The sequence below is a fragment of the Bombus pascuorum genome, chromosome 11, assembly GCF_905332965.1.
Source record: "Bombus pascuorum chromosome 11, iyBomPasc1.1, whole genome shotgun sequence".
In the NCBI taxonomy this organism is placed as follows: domain Eukaryota; kingdom Metazoa; phylum Arthropoda; class Insecta; order Hymenoptera; family Apidae; genus Bombus; species Bombus pascuorum.
Window position 1 is genome coordinate 12,065,866 of NC_083498.1, and position 15,392 is coordinate 12,081,257.

The following is a 15,392-nucleotide window of genomic DNA, read 5'->3' on the forward strand; positions in this document are numbered from 1 at the left end:
TCTTGTTAAAACGTTCGTCTCGAATCAACCAGATTTTCCCGAAGCTTCCGAAAAATTGAAGGATAATTCTCTTTCCAAACAAGAGTTCGTCCTTCCACGAATCGACCAGATTATACCACAGCTACGACTTAAGGAAGCGATCGAGTGCCAACGATCCTAAACAACTAGGAAAACTCCAGCGGGAGGCGTCGAACTTTTAGTTTACTCTACGACAAAATTACTCTGACTCTTCCTAACGTCCAAATTATTATCCCGTGTTTTCTTCTGTGAAAGAATTGTGCTGCCCAGCTTAGTATCATTCGTGTATTCAGGTTCCATGGCGAACCCTTCTCCCTCTATCGGACCAAGTATCCGTGTCCAGTGGAAAAGCCGAAGGATATTTCTCGGCAAGAGTGACCGTTTGTGTATCGAGGGAGAAACGCGTGTCTGTAAATATGTACACTGTGTACACTCGGAATCGAGGATAGCTACAGTGATTCACGAAAGTATCCGTGCACGTATAGAAAATTTCTACGCGTATTATACAAAGCACTCTGAAATTTCATTAATGCTACGACGAAGACACGATAATTGCGACCATCTCGGTACGTAACCGATCGTTCTTCCCCCGTAGTCTTCAAATACAATAGCCTGCAAATACCTTTTATAGCCGTCGTACAACTCACGCGATGAAGCGGACTCGAGAAGATCAGGATCGTGGATTCGGTGCACGTATCAGTGACCGGTGTCGGCCCACGATTCTTCTCTCCCGCATCGACAGTCGTGAAAGTTAGTTTTTTTTCTTTGCTCGCGCCTCTCCATTCCGCATACTTACATATGTATGTCTTCCTATTAATAGGAAGCCTCAAACCGACCGGAAGAACCGGTCTTTGCGATTCCTCCGTGTATCTTACCCATTCTTGTGGCGACTCCTCCGAATGCTCCACTCTCGTCCACTCTTCGAACGTGTTATCCGACTGCGCGTATACAGAGATTAAAACGCATAGTTTTCTGTTTGAACGCGAAAGCTTGACCTAATCAGCGATCCATCTACCTGCCTTTCAGCTATGAAGCTGATGCGGCGAAAACGGCCTGCAAAGAACTAGTTAAACGCATCTCTTTCTGGTCTTGCGTAAACAGGGAATCTCGCTTGTTCTTCCGTCGACGATCTTTCTCGTTAGATGAGCTTCGTGAATCCTGATTACGTTATTAAATCGAGAATACAACTCGTGCGTTTCGTTTTTTACGGGCTCCACAGTTTTATCAGAATCCTCCCCTTTGATCGATCTTGGGGACAAGCGTGTACTTTTCCAGCCACCTGGTAATTTGAAAAATATTTCTCGCTGTATCAAAGTATCGTACGCTGTAAAAAAAGTTGAAATTGATTCGATTACGCGTAGAAAACCTCGATAGGAACATCGATAGTTTGGTGTGATATACAGACCAAAGGGTCAGGGTCTCGTTTCCGGTCTAGTGGAAATTACCGATCGATATTTTCTGGCCACGCGGGCCAACAAACGCTTTCCACCGTTCACACGGTACAGAAGCCAAAGAGTTTTCTGTATACGCACGTGTAATGAAAAGCTGGTAAAAGCATCTCCGGACAATCCGGACGATGGTTCATTGTGTCAGAGTTCCTTCTTGAGAATGGACTTTCCATTATCGTCGTTCGACTCATTAGCGCACACCTGCGAGTTGCTTTGGAAGAATTCGAAGCCGTTGGTTACTCACCTCTGCCCATCTTAACTGTCTAAAGAGAGTGAGTGCGGTGCTCGGAGGAAATTGCAGCTGGCAGCTGCTCCACAGCCTCCTTAGTAAGATCCTCACGTCCTTCGTAAGTAATTCGTGAAGCGAATCCCGCCGGTCTCGTCCTCCTAACTAGCTAGCGAAGACGTCGTGACTGCAGAACTTTTCAGGATTATTCTGTTTTGCAACTTTGCGACAACCTGTCGATCGAACCGATACGTTGCAGCTCATACGCGTTTTCGTTCAGTCCGTTGATCTCTCTGGTCGACCACCGCAGAGAGACGGAAACTTTCGGAGCAACGATTTTCACGATTATTCTCGAAGAACGGCAAAGTCGTTGCGCGAACGACGGACGAGGTAATACGTGAAATACTTTGATACTTTGGCATTAAAAGTTACTTTGTTTCTTATTCTGCCTGTCTTTCGAACTTTCACATCATCCGGTACTATAGACGTACCGGTTCGTTCTAAGTTTAACAGATTCGTCGATAAAAATTTGCCGTGACGCTGTTCCGTCTGTGAAAATACACTGCCTCGACCTTATTGACGTAGAAGCATTATCAGGCTGTAGAGGCCGATAATACTTGTACGATAATCGGTGCTATCTGACAGTACACAGCTCGGTACCTAATGCAAACTCGTGACATTGTCGTGATGCGCGTTTCAGCGTGATTCCTCTTTCGCCCATCGCGCGTGTTGCGTCAGAGATACGCGTGTCGGGGGTCGTGTCACGCGCGTACACCAACCATCGTTATCCGCCGTCATCGACGTCAGTTTCGTATCGTTCTACGTAATATCAAACCTGAGAGTGCTCGCTAAAATTATCAAAACTCGTAGCCTTCTTCGAAACGGATCAAACTGTTTATAAAATTTCAATATATTTTATATAACGTGTACGATATGGGATAAACATACGATAAGATAAGCGGTGAAAATATTTTCGTGAGTCAATGTATCGGAATATGTTATCCTATTTATACCTACGATAAGTAAACTAATCGTCGCAAGTATCTCAAATTGCTCTCACCGTGTTCTGTCGTCGCTTGTGCAACGTACCGATGTAAACACTTAACAGTTAAATACGCGACACGATGAGGAACGACGAGAAGAAAGAACAAAAAAGAGCGCAGCAACGAGATACTGTCATTGAGAATAGGAACGGAACGACATCTGAGTCAGGAGACTTCTTATCGCTTGTGTTTAACTGCGCAAAAATGCTCCAAGTGAAAAACATCGTTATTACTTCGGTCAGCATAGTCGGTTCTCGTTCTCTTCTCCGCAACAACACCAACAACGCTTCTACGCTTTTTTTCTTCTTCTTTCTCCGCCACCATCTTCATCCGACCCCTTTTTGTAAAACCGAGTCTGCGTATGAAACTATAGCTGTGTAAACAAGTCGTTTATCGACTATAAATACGAACGAGTCGAACGTGTGTACGCAGGTGTCTCGTGGGTCACGCGTGCCCCAACGAGAAGTAGCAGGCTGTCGCGTGTTTCTTCAGCGCGAAAATGACGTTGGCTGCTGTTGACTCGCGGCCGATTCTTCGTTCGCTATGATATAGCGTGGTCGTAAATTTAAGGTATTACGAAGCGATAGCCATTGATGTTGCCGCGTTTAGACGCGTGATATACTATACATAGGTGTTTTGTGCGAGCGCGTATAATTTTGGCATGTGAAAGTTATCCGCGTATATTTATAGATGTTTTTGTCCTACTATCGGTCCCCTATATCTTATAGAAGAAACAGAAAAAGAAACAATTTCGAGTTGACGCTTCCTGGCTCCCTGCTGTTAAATTCCATCGTTCTCGTGTAAATTTCTTCGAAAACCAGCTCCCTGTTGACTTTAGAACCGTGCCACGTCGTTTCTACCTGATATACCGTATTTTTGATGATTCCATTTATCCTTCTAAACGACCATTATTTCGAGAAACTTAATTAAAAGTCAAGGTTATGATGGTTTGACACTTTGCGTCCTGGCAATTTGCATATGCTGGCATACGGTGGCACACTGTGACGTCCTTTTGTGCGAAACGCAACAGTGGGTCGAATTTTGGACGAGAATCGCCGGCGCCGAAAGCGACGCGATAGGCAAATAGACTGATTAAAATTCCAAGGATGTGCCCGCTTGGCCTTCAAAAGCTTAACAAGCTGCGGCCCGGATACGCGTAACGCTCACGACCTTGCAATGGCCGCACCGGGTTCGCAAATCACTTTGCAAGACGCGTACGCGTCCTTGGTTCGTTCCACCACTCGTACCGTGCCACCTGGTCACGTTGAATTTCAGATCCCCCCATCTTCGTGAGAAAACATTTTCTACGTCCAACTTCACGCCTGTTATCGAAGATTGCTTCGGTACTCGGAGAGTTCCTAGATACGCGTTCCTCGAGATGCTCATTTCGAGATTGTCGTTTGACTCGCGAGGAACGTAATATTCAGTGACACGGTGCATGTGAACGTTATACGTCGTCAGGCGTCGAAAGCTAAAGCGATGTAATTGCGATTTTTAACACACTGTGTAATTTATTCGAAGAAACGAAAGATAGATGTAGCTCGAGTATGACAAATTAAAATTTCGAAAAATTGTATATAGCGCGTAGAATCGGGAAGGAGGGAGCGAACGCCTGGGAAACCAACGATATTTTATCGAATTTTTTCCGAGGAATGCTTGGCACGTTTCGAAGAACCGGAGTGTAATCGTAATTAACCGACTAATCGTCGTCCACGGGATAAATTGCGAGAAAATATTCGGTTTGATAAACGGATAAGCCCCGTGGTCCGCCCATGCACGCAATACCAGAGTTCTATGCTCGTCGTGTAAGTTTGTAAGACGTCGTCTGGACGCCCGGCGTCATTCATACGCCGGCTTTGCAACGAATCATCGATTACGAAACACTTCCTAGAAATACAAACCTCGATTACGACGGACTGATCCGTGCGTTCGTGCCGGACGTATTATCGTATGGTGTCGAATTGCAAAAACTGATTCACTCGCAAATACTGCCGTAACCGTGGCTCGTGTTACGAGATCGTCGAGGAGATGGTGTCAATGGAGAAGGGTTGTCCACTCTAGACTTTCCACATACCAGGTCAACGAAAGAAACCAACACAGATCGTTTTGCACTACGGTTCACCCAATGAAACGTATCTCCAACCACGTTATTTTAGTTACACGTATTTGCATTTTTTAACGAATTTCGAGCTTGTCGTTGAAAAATTCTCCGCTATTTCTAATGGATCGCAGGTGGTCGTGAGTCTGGCACGAGATTTTCTCTTTTCTACTTCGTTTTATTGCGCATACACGATGTATACGGATACAAGACAGGGTTGTTCGATTCCAGTTAAATCTTGGAGAAGGCAAAAGTTTTTCCTATCGTACAACGAACGTTCCAAATTTCCACGTTGTCGAAGAACGTGGCGTACATGGCGCGCAACGTCATGGAACTTTTTCTAATCATCTAGCGACCGTAGAATCTGCATATTCGTGGCGACGAGGATTGTTAATTGGCCGATTACAATTTCAAATAGCCGTGTTTAATCGTACCGACGACTTGTCTATAAATAAATATCTCTTCGGCTCGATTTTCCTGTCCGCTAGAGGCGGCTATTTAAAGAAACTGGTGTTGTTTTAAAAGCCCAGATACGTCGACGCATATCGGCAACGACGGAGCGGTTTTTCACGTTCGAAGAACAATGCGTGAGCGTTTGACGAAACACAGTGGCGTGCACAATCCGAAGGAATTCGAGATAAGCCAGTTTCCTTTCCAGGTCGCCCATCAATTCGGAAGTGACGCGCGCGGCCTACTGACAGCCTCAAGGTTAGATAATCATTTTTTTCCGACGAAGAGAAACACGATGTCGCTTCTGTCCCAGCCGTTTTCACGATAATACGCACGACCTAGCTTCGAAAACCGGTTTCTTTAGTGGAATAAATCGAACCACGGGACAACCCTTTTTTTTTTAGCCATCGTCACGTACGCACGTCGCTGCATCGTGGTCTTTTAATGGCTCGCAAAGTATAGTTTTGTTTTGTTTTTTCTTTTTTTTAAGAATTTTCCCAGTTAGAATAGAGAGAACTCTTTTTACGTGGATTATGTTTCACCGATGGCAATTAAAGAGAAAGTAACGGAGAGACTGTCGACGAGCACGGGCATCGCGATTTTGTTGCAATCGCTGAAATGGCGGTCTATGCTAATGGAGCTTTGGGATTCTAGACATACCGCGCTCATGATTTACGAAGACAAAAGAGATAAGGAGGTGGTTCCATCTTCCACCGATTCCAACAAATCTACAAAGAGTAATTCGAAATAAATCGAACTGGACTTTTTGCCAACGCCATACGTACACGTGTCCATCTCGCTATTCTTCTTTATAAACTTTCAAATTGCTTCCGAATTTTAACGACGACTCAAAAAATTTCGTGTGACGCGCCTAATATATTTGAAAAGGTTTGCCAAGTTTTCTCTCGTTACACGCGTTCGAATACTTTCGCGCTCCATAAATACAGCGCTATTCGAACGCTGGCGCTTTCGAAGGCAGAAACCGCGCGTTTTTCCATCTCTCGCCGGCTTAATGCTCGATTCTCGTTGCCCGGTTTCGAACCGATGTACCGCCGGTAATCGCGTTAATGCGATTTCATGGGGAATCGTCACGCGACGACGGCATTCGTGTCCCGACGAAATAACGACTTTATCGATTCTCCTTTCTCGCGGAGGTTGCGTAACCCGTGCTGTGCGTTAGTCATCGAATGACGAACACACACGATCGGCGGCGAGACGAGTAACGTGTAAGTGGCAGTGATTGAAAATAACCGGTCGCTTTGGTCGGTTCTAGCATCGTGTAAATTAACGACACACAGAGATACCACGGCCCCCCTATATTTGTAGGACGCCGGTGCAAGCTCGGTCTTTCGCGATCGAACGTAAATATCGATTTTCCAGCAACGATTACGCGGCTTCGTTACGCTCTGCTTGTATGCAAATGCACCAGCGCCGAGTACGATCCTTTTTTGGAGCGACGAATTCGACGAGCCTCGTTCTCTCGACGTTTCAAACGTTCCGGTTACTTCGTTCGATTAACGACACTCTGAATTTAAAGCTGCTAAAGTTGGCGATAAAATGTATGAAATATCGAAAGTATACGCTACGATATTTAGTATGCGAAATAAACGTTTATCGAGGAAGATCGGTAAAAACGTACTTACGTTGTGGTTTCTCCCGTGACCTTGGTGTGTAACGATGTAATAAATCATGTGTTTCCAAGGTCACAACTTTATTCGATTGCAACAATATACCCAAGCGTAACGAAAATTCCTCTCGTAATTCCGCTCCCCTTTTTCTGAATTAATCGCGAGAACGATCGGACGATCTCGACTATCCGTCGATCGAGTATCTTTGCCATTCCAAGGAGAATATATTTCTTCCTCCACGTTCTTCCACGGTTCGCGAATTCGGTCAATGCACGAACAACAACGCTCGAAGAAGCTAAAAAGAATGTACCGACTGTCGCGTTGCATAATACAGTTGTGTAGGATGTTTTTTTTTCTACGCATCTGCGGTATGCATGATACATGCGACGATAGCGCGCAATATTTTCGTGACCCCGAGTTGACATTGCCGAAAGTTACGAATACGGGCGACGATAGAGGATGGACTCGTTGGAGTGGAGGCCAAGGTTAAGGTCGGCCCCCACCGTACACAATGCCAGTCGTTCATCCGGCTCTCTTGCCTGCCGACTCTCTGCCTACCTTTCTGTTGCGCGCCTGTTTCGTTTGCTCGCGTCTTCCTGCTGTTGTTCTGACGTAACTTCCGTCCACAGGCGCGATCTCCACGGTCATCGCCACGATTTTTTCGCATCCGCTCTACGAGCCTGTATTTTTCCATAGGCGTGCGTGTCACGTGCGAATCGTCGAGAAGTCGAGCCAATCGATTTTCCAATAATCCTGCAATTATTCTTTTTAAATTTCCCGTAAGATTTATCGTGTTTTCGATGTCTTAATAAATGTTACAAAGTTGCAAAAGTCGGAATAGCACCTCGATCTTACGAACATCAAAATTCTTCCGGTTTATCCGGTTCGCGGTTCTAAATATCGTATCGAGACAACAAAATCGACAAAATTTGCAAAAAGCAAAGTTCATCCGGTCGACTTTCGAGAACCGCGTGTATCAAGTTTAGACGTCGCGAAACGCAATAAAAATATCCTTATTAACGTATCTCTGACCGCGATATGCATCGAGATCCAACAACGTAGAACGTAAACGAACCGGAGGCAAATAGAACGGTACACGCATATCGCTATTCTAGTCTGGGAGCTTTGCGGAGTTTCCTCGGCATCGATTTCCTCTTCGAAGTAACAAAACATGCTCTAGCAGGCAGCGTACTCGTTTCATCGTGGAATCTAGTCGACAGAAGTTACCTGTCGTTGGGATAGACGTCAGTGGCAGGCGCTCGCAGAATCAGACATCAGGGTCAGCCGAGTGTGAAACGCAGATACGTGCCCTCCCGTGTTTCAACGACGCGCGTTCCTCGCGTCGCCTCCAACCGAATCCTCGTCTACCACCGTCGAGTTCCACGTCCCTTCGACGTTGTAGACATTATCTAGCCGAGAGCAATTTCGAGAATTCAGTTTCCCTTCTGCGAGATTTCAAAGTTTTACGCGTCGATCGAGGGCGAAGGTACGCGCGCTTCGCGTTCGTCCGCCGGCAAATTCTTCCATTCGGCTGGGTTTATATTCCGCGACTTTTTTTTCTTTCTGGCGTGTGAGCCGGGGAAGGTAACCACGCGTATTCCCTGGCTGGCACGCACGCGAAACTCAACGACGAGTGGTAGAACGCAGGCTACACGTATCTTCGGCGAGCTCGTTTTCATCGGCTTGCGAGGATAAACGTACGAGTTCAAAGAGCGACCCTCCCGTTACGCGACACGCCGAGGGTTATCAAGCGAAGGGAGGAACGGAATTATTACGTATCGTGAAACGCAGGATCCCCGATTTTTTCCGCTGTATCTTTTTTTAACCCAAAAAATTTCGTCGAACGACACAGCGTATAGGAATTACGTGTATTAGATACGATCGTAATATTTATGCAATTTATAGTCGTTGTAATTGTTAGAAATAATATATAATCGTTAAAGAGAAAGTATACGAAGCACAATATGTATTTCTATGTTCCGTTGCAGGCAAAGTTGCGGTGCGAATGGAATCTTCTCCCGTCGACTGGATTTCAGCGCCTTCAACAGCCTGCCACGCACTAAACTCAACTCCTATCACATTAAGGTAAAGAAACAACCAATCTCGCATCGCGTTATTTAAATTAATATCTCGCGTATCGTACGCTTTATCGTATCGTATTCGAGACTCGATGTCACGCTGTACGCGTTAACCACGACCGGGGAAAGTTTGAAATAGTAACCTCGCTAGAGCTGCGGGAAAAGCGAAGAGGAGCTATACGGGATTCCTTAAAGCGGAAGGTACGCGATAGAGCAAGGTCACGGTGACTACCGGCAGATCCTCTTGCTTTAAGTCTGTCTAAGAAATTCCTCGCTTCCATTCTTCCCCCTTTTACTTCTATACGGTAGATGCAAGAAGCATTCGTACGCCGTTGTATTTATTGTACGCGTTTGTATAATTGATATTAACTGCAAGTACGCGAAATTTGTCGCATCTTTTGATACATACACGCATGGTACATAAATTACGAAAACTCGACGCTATCGTATCCTTTCGTTTCCATTCAACACGTAGTATATGTGTATTATTCAGACAGTTGTCTCAACCCTGTTACACGAACGATATCGCTTTCCGATAATTTGATAATCGATCGCTGAAATTTCAACTTTCTCGATTCTTCGTCGTACGTTCGTTTCGTTCTTGTCAAGAAAGAAAGCTATTCTACGATCGGTTTTGTCCATCCGTGGCTCAGAATTTGTTAACAAATTATTCGAGAAACGTATCGCGCCGGAACACACAATCCTGAAACGTAGCTGCTGAGAACGCGATGCGCGCCGCGTACAAATTCCACCCCGAGATCTCGTCGAAATAATCTGTCACGCGAGGTCCGCTTCGCTTCTCGTCTGCGTTCACCCTATAACGAATCTCCTCTGGCTTGCCGGACTACGCCGTAACACTGTCGTCCTACCCCAAATACGAGGCAAAATCAATACCATTTCCCACGCGGTGGTTCGTGCACTTACACCCCCTGTTCGTGCGCGATGCACGTTCACGTGACTCGTTATTACACCGGAATCTCGATTCCATCGCATTCAGCCGTGTATGCACACACGCGAATATTATACATATATATTTCAGAGGGAGAGCCTGTCGAAGCTCTTCGTCTGGCGTTTAATCGTCCCTCTGGCGACGAGACGCGTACGCGTTGCGGTAGGTCGATCGATGAAGAAGATACGGGCATCGTACGTTTCGCGCGATCGTGCAGAGAATTTTTTGACCATTTTCCGAGTAGATTGTGGATATTTATGAGTGTATAGAAAATTTTATGGGAATGCACGGGATATCCAAAATTATGCGTTGCATTTTTGAAGTTTGTATTTTAAATTCCGACGATCTATGCCGATGCAATACACGTTTGCGCATTTCTGGAAAATTTAAAGGAAAAATGTATCGACTATGCGCGATATTCGTGACTGTGCGAATTATCCAAAGTATAGAATTCGTTTTATTCGTTCAATGCGCAGAAATATATCTGCTCTTAGATTCGAAATCTTTCGTTTGAAATTTAAGGTCGTAGAACGATCGTAATGCGATTAAATCGACGGTTCGTTGATTCTCGAAAAAAAGGCGGAAACGATACTTTTTTAAACTCCGATAATTTGTAAATAAAGCGCGAACGTTTACGCGCATGGGAAATTTAAAGGTGCAACGAAAGGGAACAATATGCTTTCATTTCCGCAACGATTTCGATGGCGTGACACCGGTGGTTCGTAGTTCGTATTTCCGTTTGCGCATTTGCCACGCACGCGGTGGCGATGAATCGATGGATTACAAATTGATTAAACGACATGGTTACACAGTGGTATAAATTCGCCCGGTAACAAGCGATTATACACCGACGGATCGATAGGGCTGGGCGGATGAAATTAATATGTACGAGGAAAGTCAATTTAGTAATCGTCGAGTGCGTGATTTATGTAGCAGAAAAACAGCTCGATCCAAAGATACTTTACTCTCGTCGGACCACCCTGTATTATACGTGTCCGTGTAATAGCCCCGTATGTAATAGCCAGTCTGAAAGCGTGTTGTTGCACCTTCGTTTCGACTTTCAAATTACCCACCATTTCGAGCGCCGACTGGCACGAGTTGAAAAAAGAGAATAACTAGTAAAATAGCCGGCGTGTCTTCCCCTCTGAACTCCGCTAAATGGCGGTGAAACGTTCCGAAACGAGCAACCATAATCAAGTATACAGTGGCTCGCAAAATTATCTACTCGAACTGTAAACAATCGACGTAAAAAATTTATAGTAGATATTAATATGTCATTACTACTCTTAATGGGTAACTTAGATTTATATCGCGATGATTCGACAAACAGATAGAAGATATTACTTTCAGTTGGCGATTCGTCGTAAGCGTTGCGATACTTTTGCGAGCCACTGTACGCGTACAGAAGTAGCCACCCTCTCGCATTTTCATTGCCAGGACCAGTGCACGGTCGGTCCACGAGGGTTACCGCCGAAAAACATCGGCGAGGGTTAATTTGCGACTTACATAGCCGGTCGTTAGCATCCTGAGCGCGAATTCTACGATATCGTTTGCTCGCGGACTGCGCTCGTGTTTCGTGAAATACGCACGGGCAGAACAGAATGGGGAAGGCAGCGTGCGCTCTTTTCACGTCTGGCTCTCTCGCATAACCTTTCATCGCGAAGCTGCGTTTCAGCTCTGCAGGAAGATAGCCCATAAAAGGGGCGGCTTGCCTGTTCGCCTTTCCTTCGTCCACGGTGCTCCGGGCGTTATTTATTCCTTTTGCAAACGCAGAAAAGGCGCATGCTTTATTAGAAGCAACAATGAACGCAACACGGTGCAACGCGAGTTTACGGCGCGGATTCCTTTCGTTCGAGCCGCGCGAGACGAATCACGCGAGGGATTTTCCAACGTCCGCGCGAAAAAGTCGCCTTTCCGTGTTTCAAGGTTCGCGGGAAATAAAAGCCAGCCGGTTTCTCTTGCCGAGAGCTCTCCCACCGTTCCGCGACCTATCGCGCGATAATACGCCCTTTTTGTCGGTTGCTCTCGAGCGCTATCGCTCGCTTTTCTCTCTTTCGATGTTCGCTTCGTTGATCGTTGGACAGAGATTCGAATAGGCGAGGAACGATCGATGTTTTGCAGCGGATACACGGCTTTGCATATGCAGTAACTCTAGGTGGATCGAAGAGGAACCGACCCTGCAAACTGCACGGCTCACCCTCTATTTGAGGTCCTCCCATGGCAACGCATCAACCAACAACGCGCGCTTAGGGATAGTCTTGGTGCAATTCGATCGAAATATTTAACGCTGCATGTTTGAGATGAATTGGTTCGTTGCACAACAGAGCACGTCCACGCGTAGCCGTAACAACCAGGCAGCGTTACGAGCGCTATACCATCGCTGCGTTGCTAGGTGTATCTCGAAGCTAATACGTACAATAATTTTGGTTCTTGTAAACTGATAATTCGTCGGTATACGGTGTCAAAGTTGTTGCGACTAATTTTGTAACAGCCAAAGATGCTTCATCGTTGATTCGAAACTACGGTATAAAGCCACGTGCAAGAAATCCGACAGGGACAACAAGTAGCAGCGAAATATTCCCAAACACAGTGTCGTACTTGCAGCGAATTTACGGTAAAAGACCAAATTTTTCCAACGATTCGAAATATTTTCAACCACGCTTGATAGCCGTGATTCGTGGAATCCACCCTCTAGTATATTCGTCGGTATCGGGGGTTGATCAGAACACAGCCCTTTGCTATCGAACTGCAGAATGCAAGGTTTGCCTTTTGAGCGTTGAATACCAATATGGTGGTGGCGGCGGCACTGGCGCACCCTTTGCCCCGCGGTCACGTCGCTTTTAAAACCAGGGATTGCTGGCGTGAATTGGAAATCACGACAGGACCGTTTCTATGTGTATTTCTCCTGTTCCTCCCTTTTGTATTATAACGATCCGTGTCCAGGTTTCAACCTCCACGCTCCTACATTGCTCCTATAGTATCCCTATATTATCGATCCATCCAAATATACCATAAAAATTCCGTTTATCTAAAAGATACACCGTTTATGCCCGATACAAGACGCGGTTAGTGCAGATAGGAAACCGAGCGATGAAAACGAGAAGGTAGCGTGTTACGGTGCGATTACTCTGTTATCCGGTGTACTTTTAAATTGGGGTGTGGCTAGGTTACTATGTACTTTTAGACCTCCGTTCTCTGCCATCATCGGTATTCTATCAGCACACCGATTCATCGAACATCGACGAGCCAGTAATTCGGATCCTTGTTTCGCACGCGTTTCTCTCTATACTCCCTCCTCGATGCATCGTTAAAACTCGTCTACAACCCTTCCATCTGCGAAATGCAAATGTTTGGATTGCGAAGCAATCGCGTAGCGCGTTGGGCAGAGTCGCGATCTCCGCTCGGATTAAACCTCGCTCGAACGTAAACCGTGTTCGAAGATTTAAAAACGATTTCACGTTTCGGTACGATGAATTTTAAATACGACACGGCCGAAAGCGAAAAGAATCTGTCGGGATGAAAGGCGATTGCTTTTTAAAAATACCCAATAGGTTGACAAACTTTTGTAACAAGTTGCTACAAGCCGTCATTTTTGTAAAACTAGTTTCGGAGATAAGCGCGACTTGCATTTTTATCCCGATATCATACGGCATACTCGAAAGAGAAAGAGACTCGTGCAACGAAGTACGGTCGGAAAAAGACGGGAAAATTTGGGCAAGTGCCTTGGCCAAAACTCTTTGGACGGGTTGTGTGTGTGTGTGTATACACCAGGCGCGATATTTTGTTGGCGGTTACGAAGGTAGCAGCCTCCTTCGCTTTGCGAAGAGTAGCGACTGCTAGAGTTCTCTCTGAATGGCACTCGCGACCGGGGGAGCAGAGATTAATTAAAAGCACGACGTTGAAAACCTTTTGCCTGCGGTTCGGTCGCTTCTTCCAGTACTCGAGAATCTCTATCCCTATTCCGAGTTTAACTCTTTCTCTGTCTGTCTGTCTGTCCGTGATTTCTCGTTCCGTCGATTCGATGGACATTGATTCCCGATGAACTGACGCTGATGTACGACAGCGGGCTTAACCGGTTGCAGCTAATAGGAAACGCCAGCCGGAATTTATCGTGCACCGCGTGTACCGGTAGATATCGATGTCACCGATTCCTGCTCGTCTTGTTCCTCGTCCATGTCGTCGGCCAAACAGAGACTCTCGGCGGCAAGTAAGGAGAGATATCGAGAGATCGACCGTATATCGACTCTTTTTTGCAAGCGTCGTAAAGGAAATCGATTCCGTGCCAGGCTAATTGCTGTTTCGAGTTTTATAGGGTTTCGAACGGCTCCTCGGTTAACTTTGCACGATGGAACATCGCTTGGGAATTTTAGGATATCTTTGAACGTTTCCTTTCTTTTTATATGGAGAACGTCAGCAACGAAGAAACTATATATTTTGTTTCTTTATTCGTTCGTATTCTTACGAATAAAAGAAGCCATAAAGCGGTAAATAAATAGAAGAGGAAACGTAAAATGATATACACCGTCGTTCGAGATACAAAGATTCGGTCGATTCGAAGATACTTTGGGAAATTGTCAGTGTTTCGTATAACGCTGATAATTAATTCCATCTCGAAGAGTCGTATAATTAGTTTCGTGCTTAAAATTTGCATTCTTCCTTTTGATTTACCGCTTCGCGCTTTCCCCGTCGTTTTACCTAGCATACTATAGCCGATAGCGAAGTTAACGATGCAATTCCACGAACGAACGTAGTTAGGAGAATTGATAACAGTCGACGCGTCGCCTCGTTGGTACCGGAAGTGGCTCTTGCGATCCTCGAGGATTAAACTACATTGGTCTGGCGCCGTATCGAACGCAGGGAGGGAGTGGCTCTTTAAGCCGGCGAATTTCTCCACGGACGTTGCAAGAACCGTGTTATTCCTAAGATAGTTTCTAAGTAATATAATCTCGAGGCGCGCGTCTAGCCCCTTGCCTGTCGGCGCTGATTAAATTCAGAGGTAGCAGGAAACGATGGACGCGGAAGTTCGGTCGGTCGAGTTTTCCGCCAGCAGTTCCAGGGATCTGGCTTTCCTAATTTCGTTACGTCGAAACGGAGAAACTACCCCCGCGGTGTGTATACCCATACTTCTCGAACAGTTTCATACACAACGGTCCAACTTTTATCAGATTCTGGAATTTTTCACGAACTTGTTTCCTCGCGAGATCGTCGCTCGCTCGTTTGAATCGAAGTTAAAGTAAATTTCAGATCGCGGCGAGAAGAATGCAGAAAGTTATGTTTTTAATATATCACGCAGACGTAGGAATTTTATACCACCAGTTTCTAGTTTATTATTCGATTATCGCGTTTTCCTTCTGCGCTTCTTAGTTGTCAAAGAACCGAACGTTATTATTTTTTGTATATTTAACGGTATCGTCGCACAGTCGCACACGTTGTCGGCCTCAGAAACGATGGGAC

The 15,392-nt window shown here is 45.6% G+C and overlaps 1 protein-coding gene across 4 annotated transcripts in view; it reads left to right on the plus strand.

Annotated features, from left to right (window-relative positions):
• LOC132912234 (headcase protein) overlaps positions 1-15,392 on the plus strand; it is a 176,084-nt gene that overhangs the window by 25,657 nt on the left and 135,035 nt on the right. For 2 of the 4 annotated variants that reach the window (XR_009659163.1, XM_060969496.1), the window contains exon 2: positions 8,900-8,996. Coding sequence is in view for 1 of the 4 variants with exons in the window: in XM_060969496.1 (XP_060825479.1) it covers positions 8,900-8,996 (97 nt within the window). In the remaining 3 variants the exon portion in view is untranslated. Of the gene's footprint in view, positions 1-4,063; positions 4,217-5,330; positions 5,542-8,899; positions 8,997-15,392 lie in introns of those variants that run through there. The other 2 variants (XR_009659165.1, XR_009659164.1) reach the window with 2 other exon arrangements.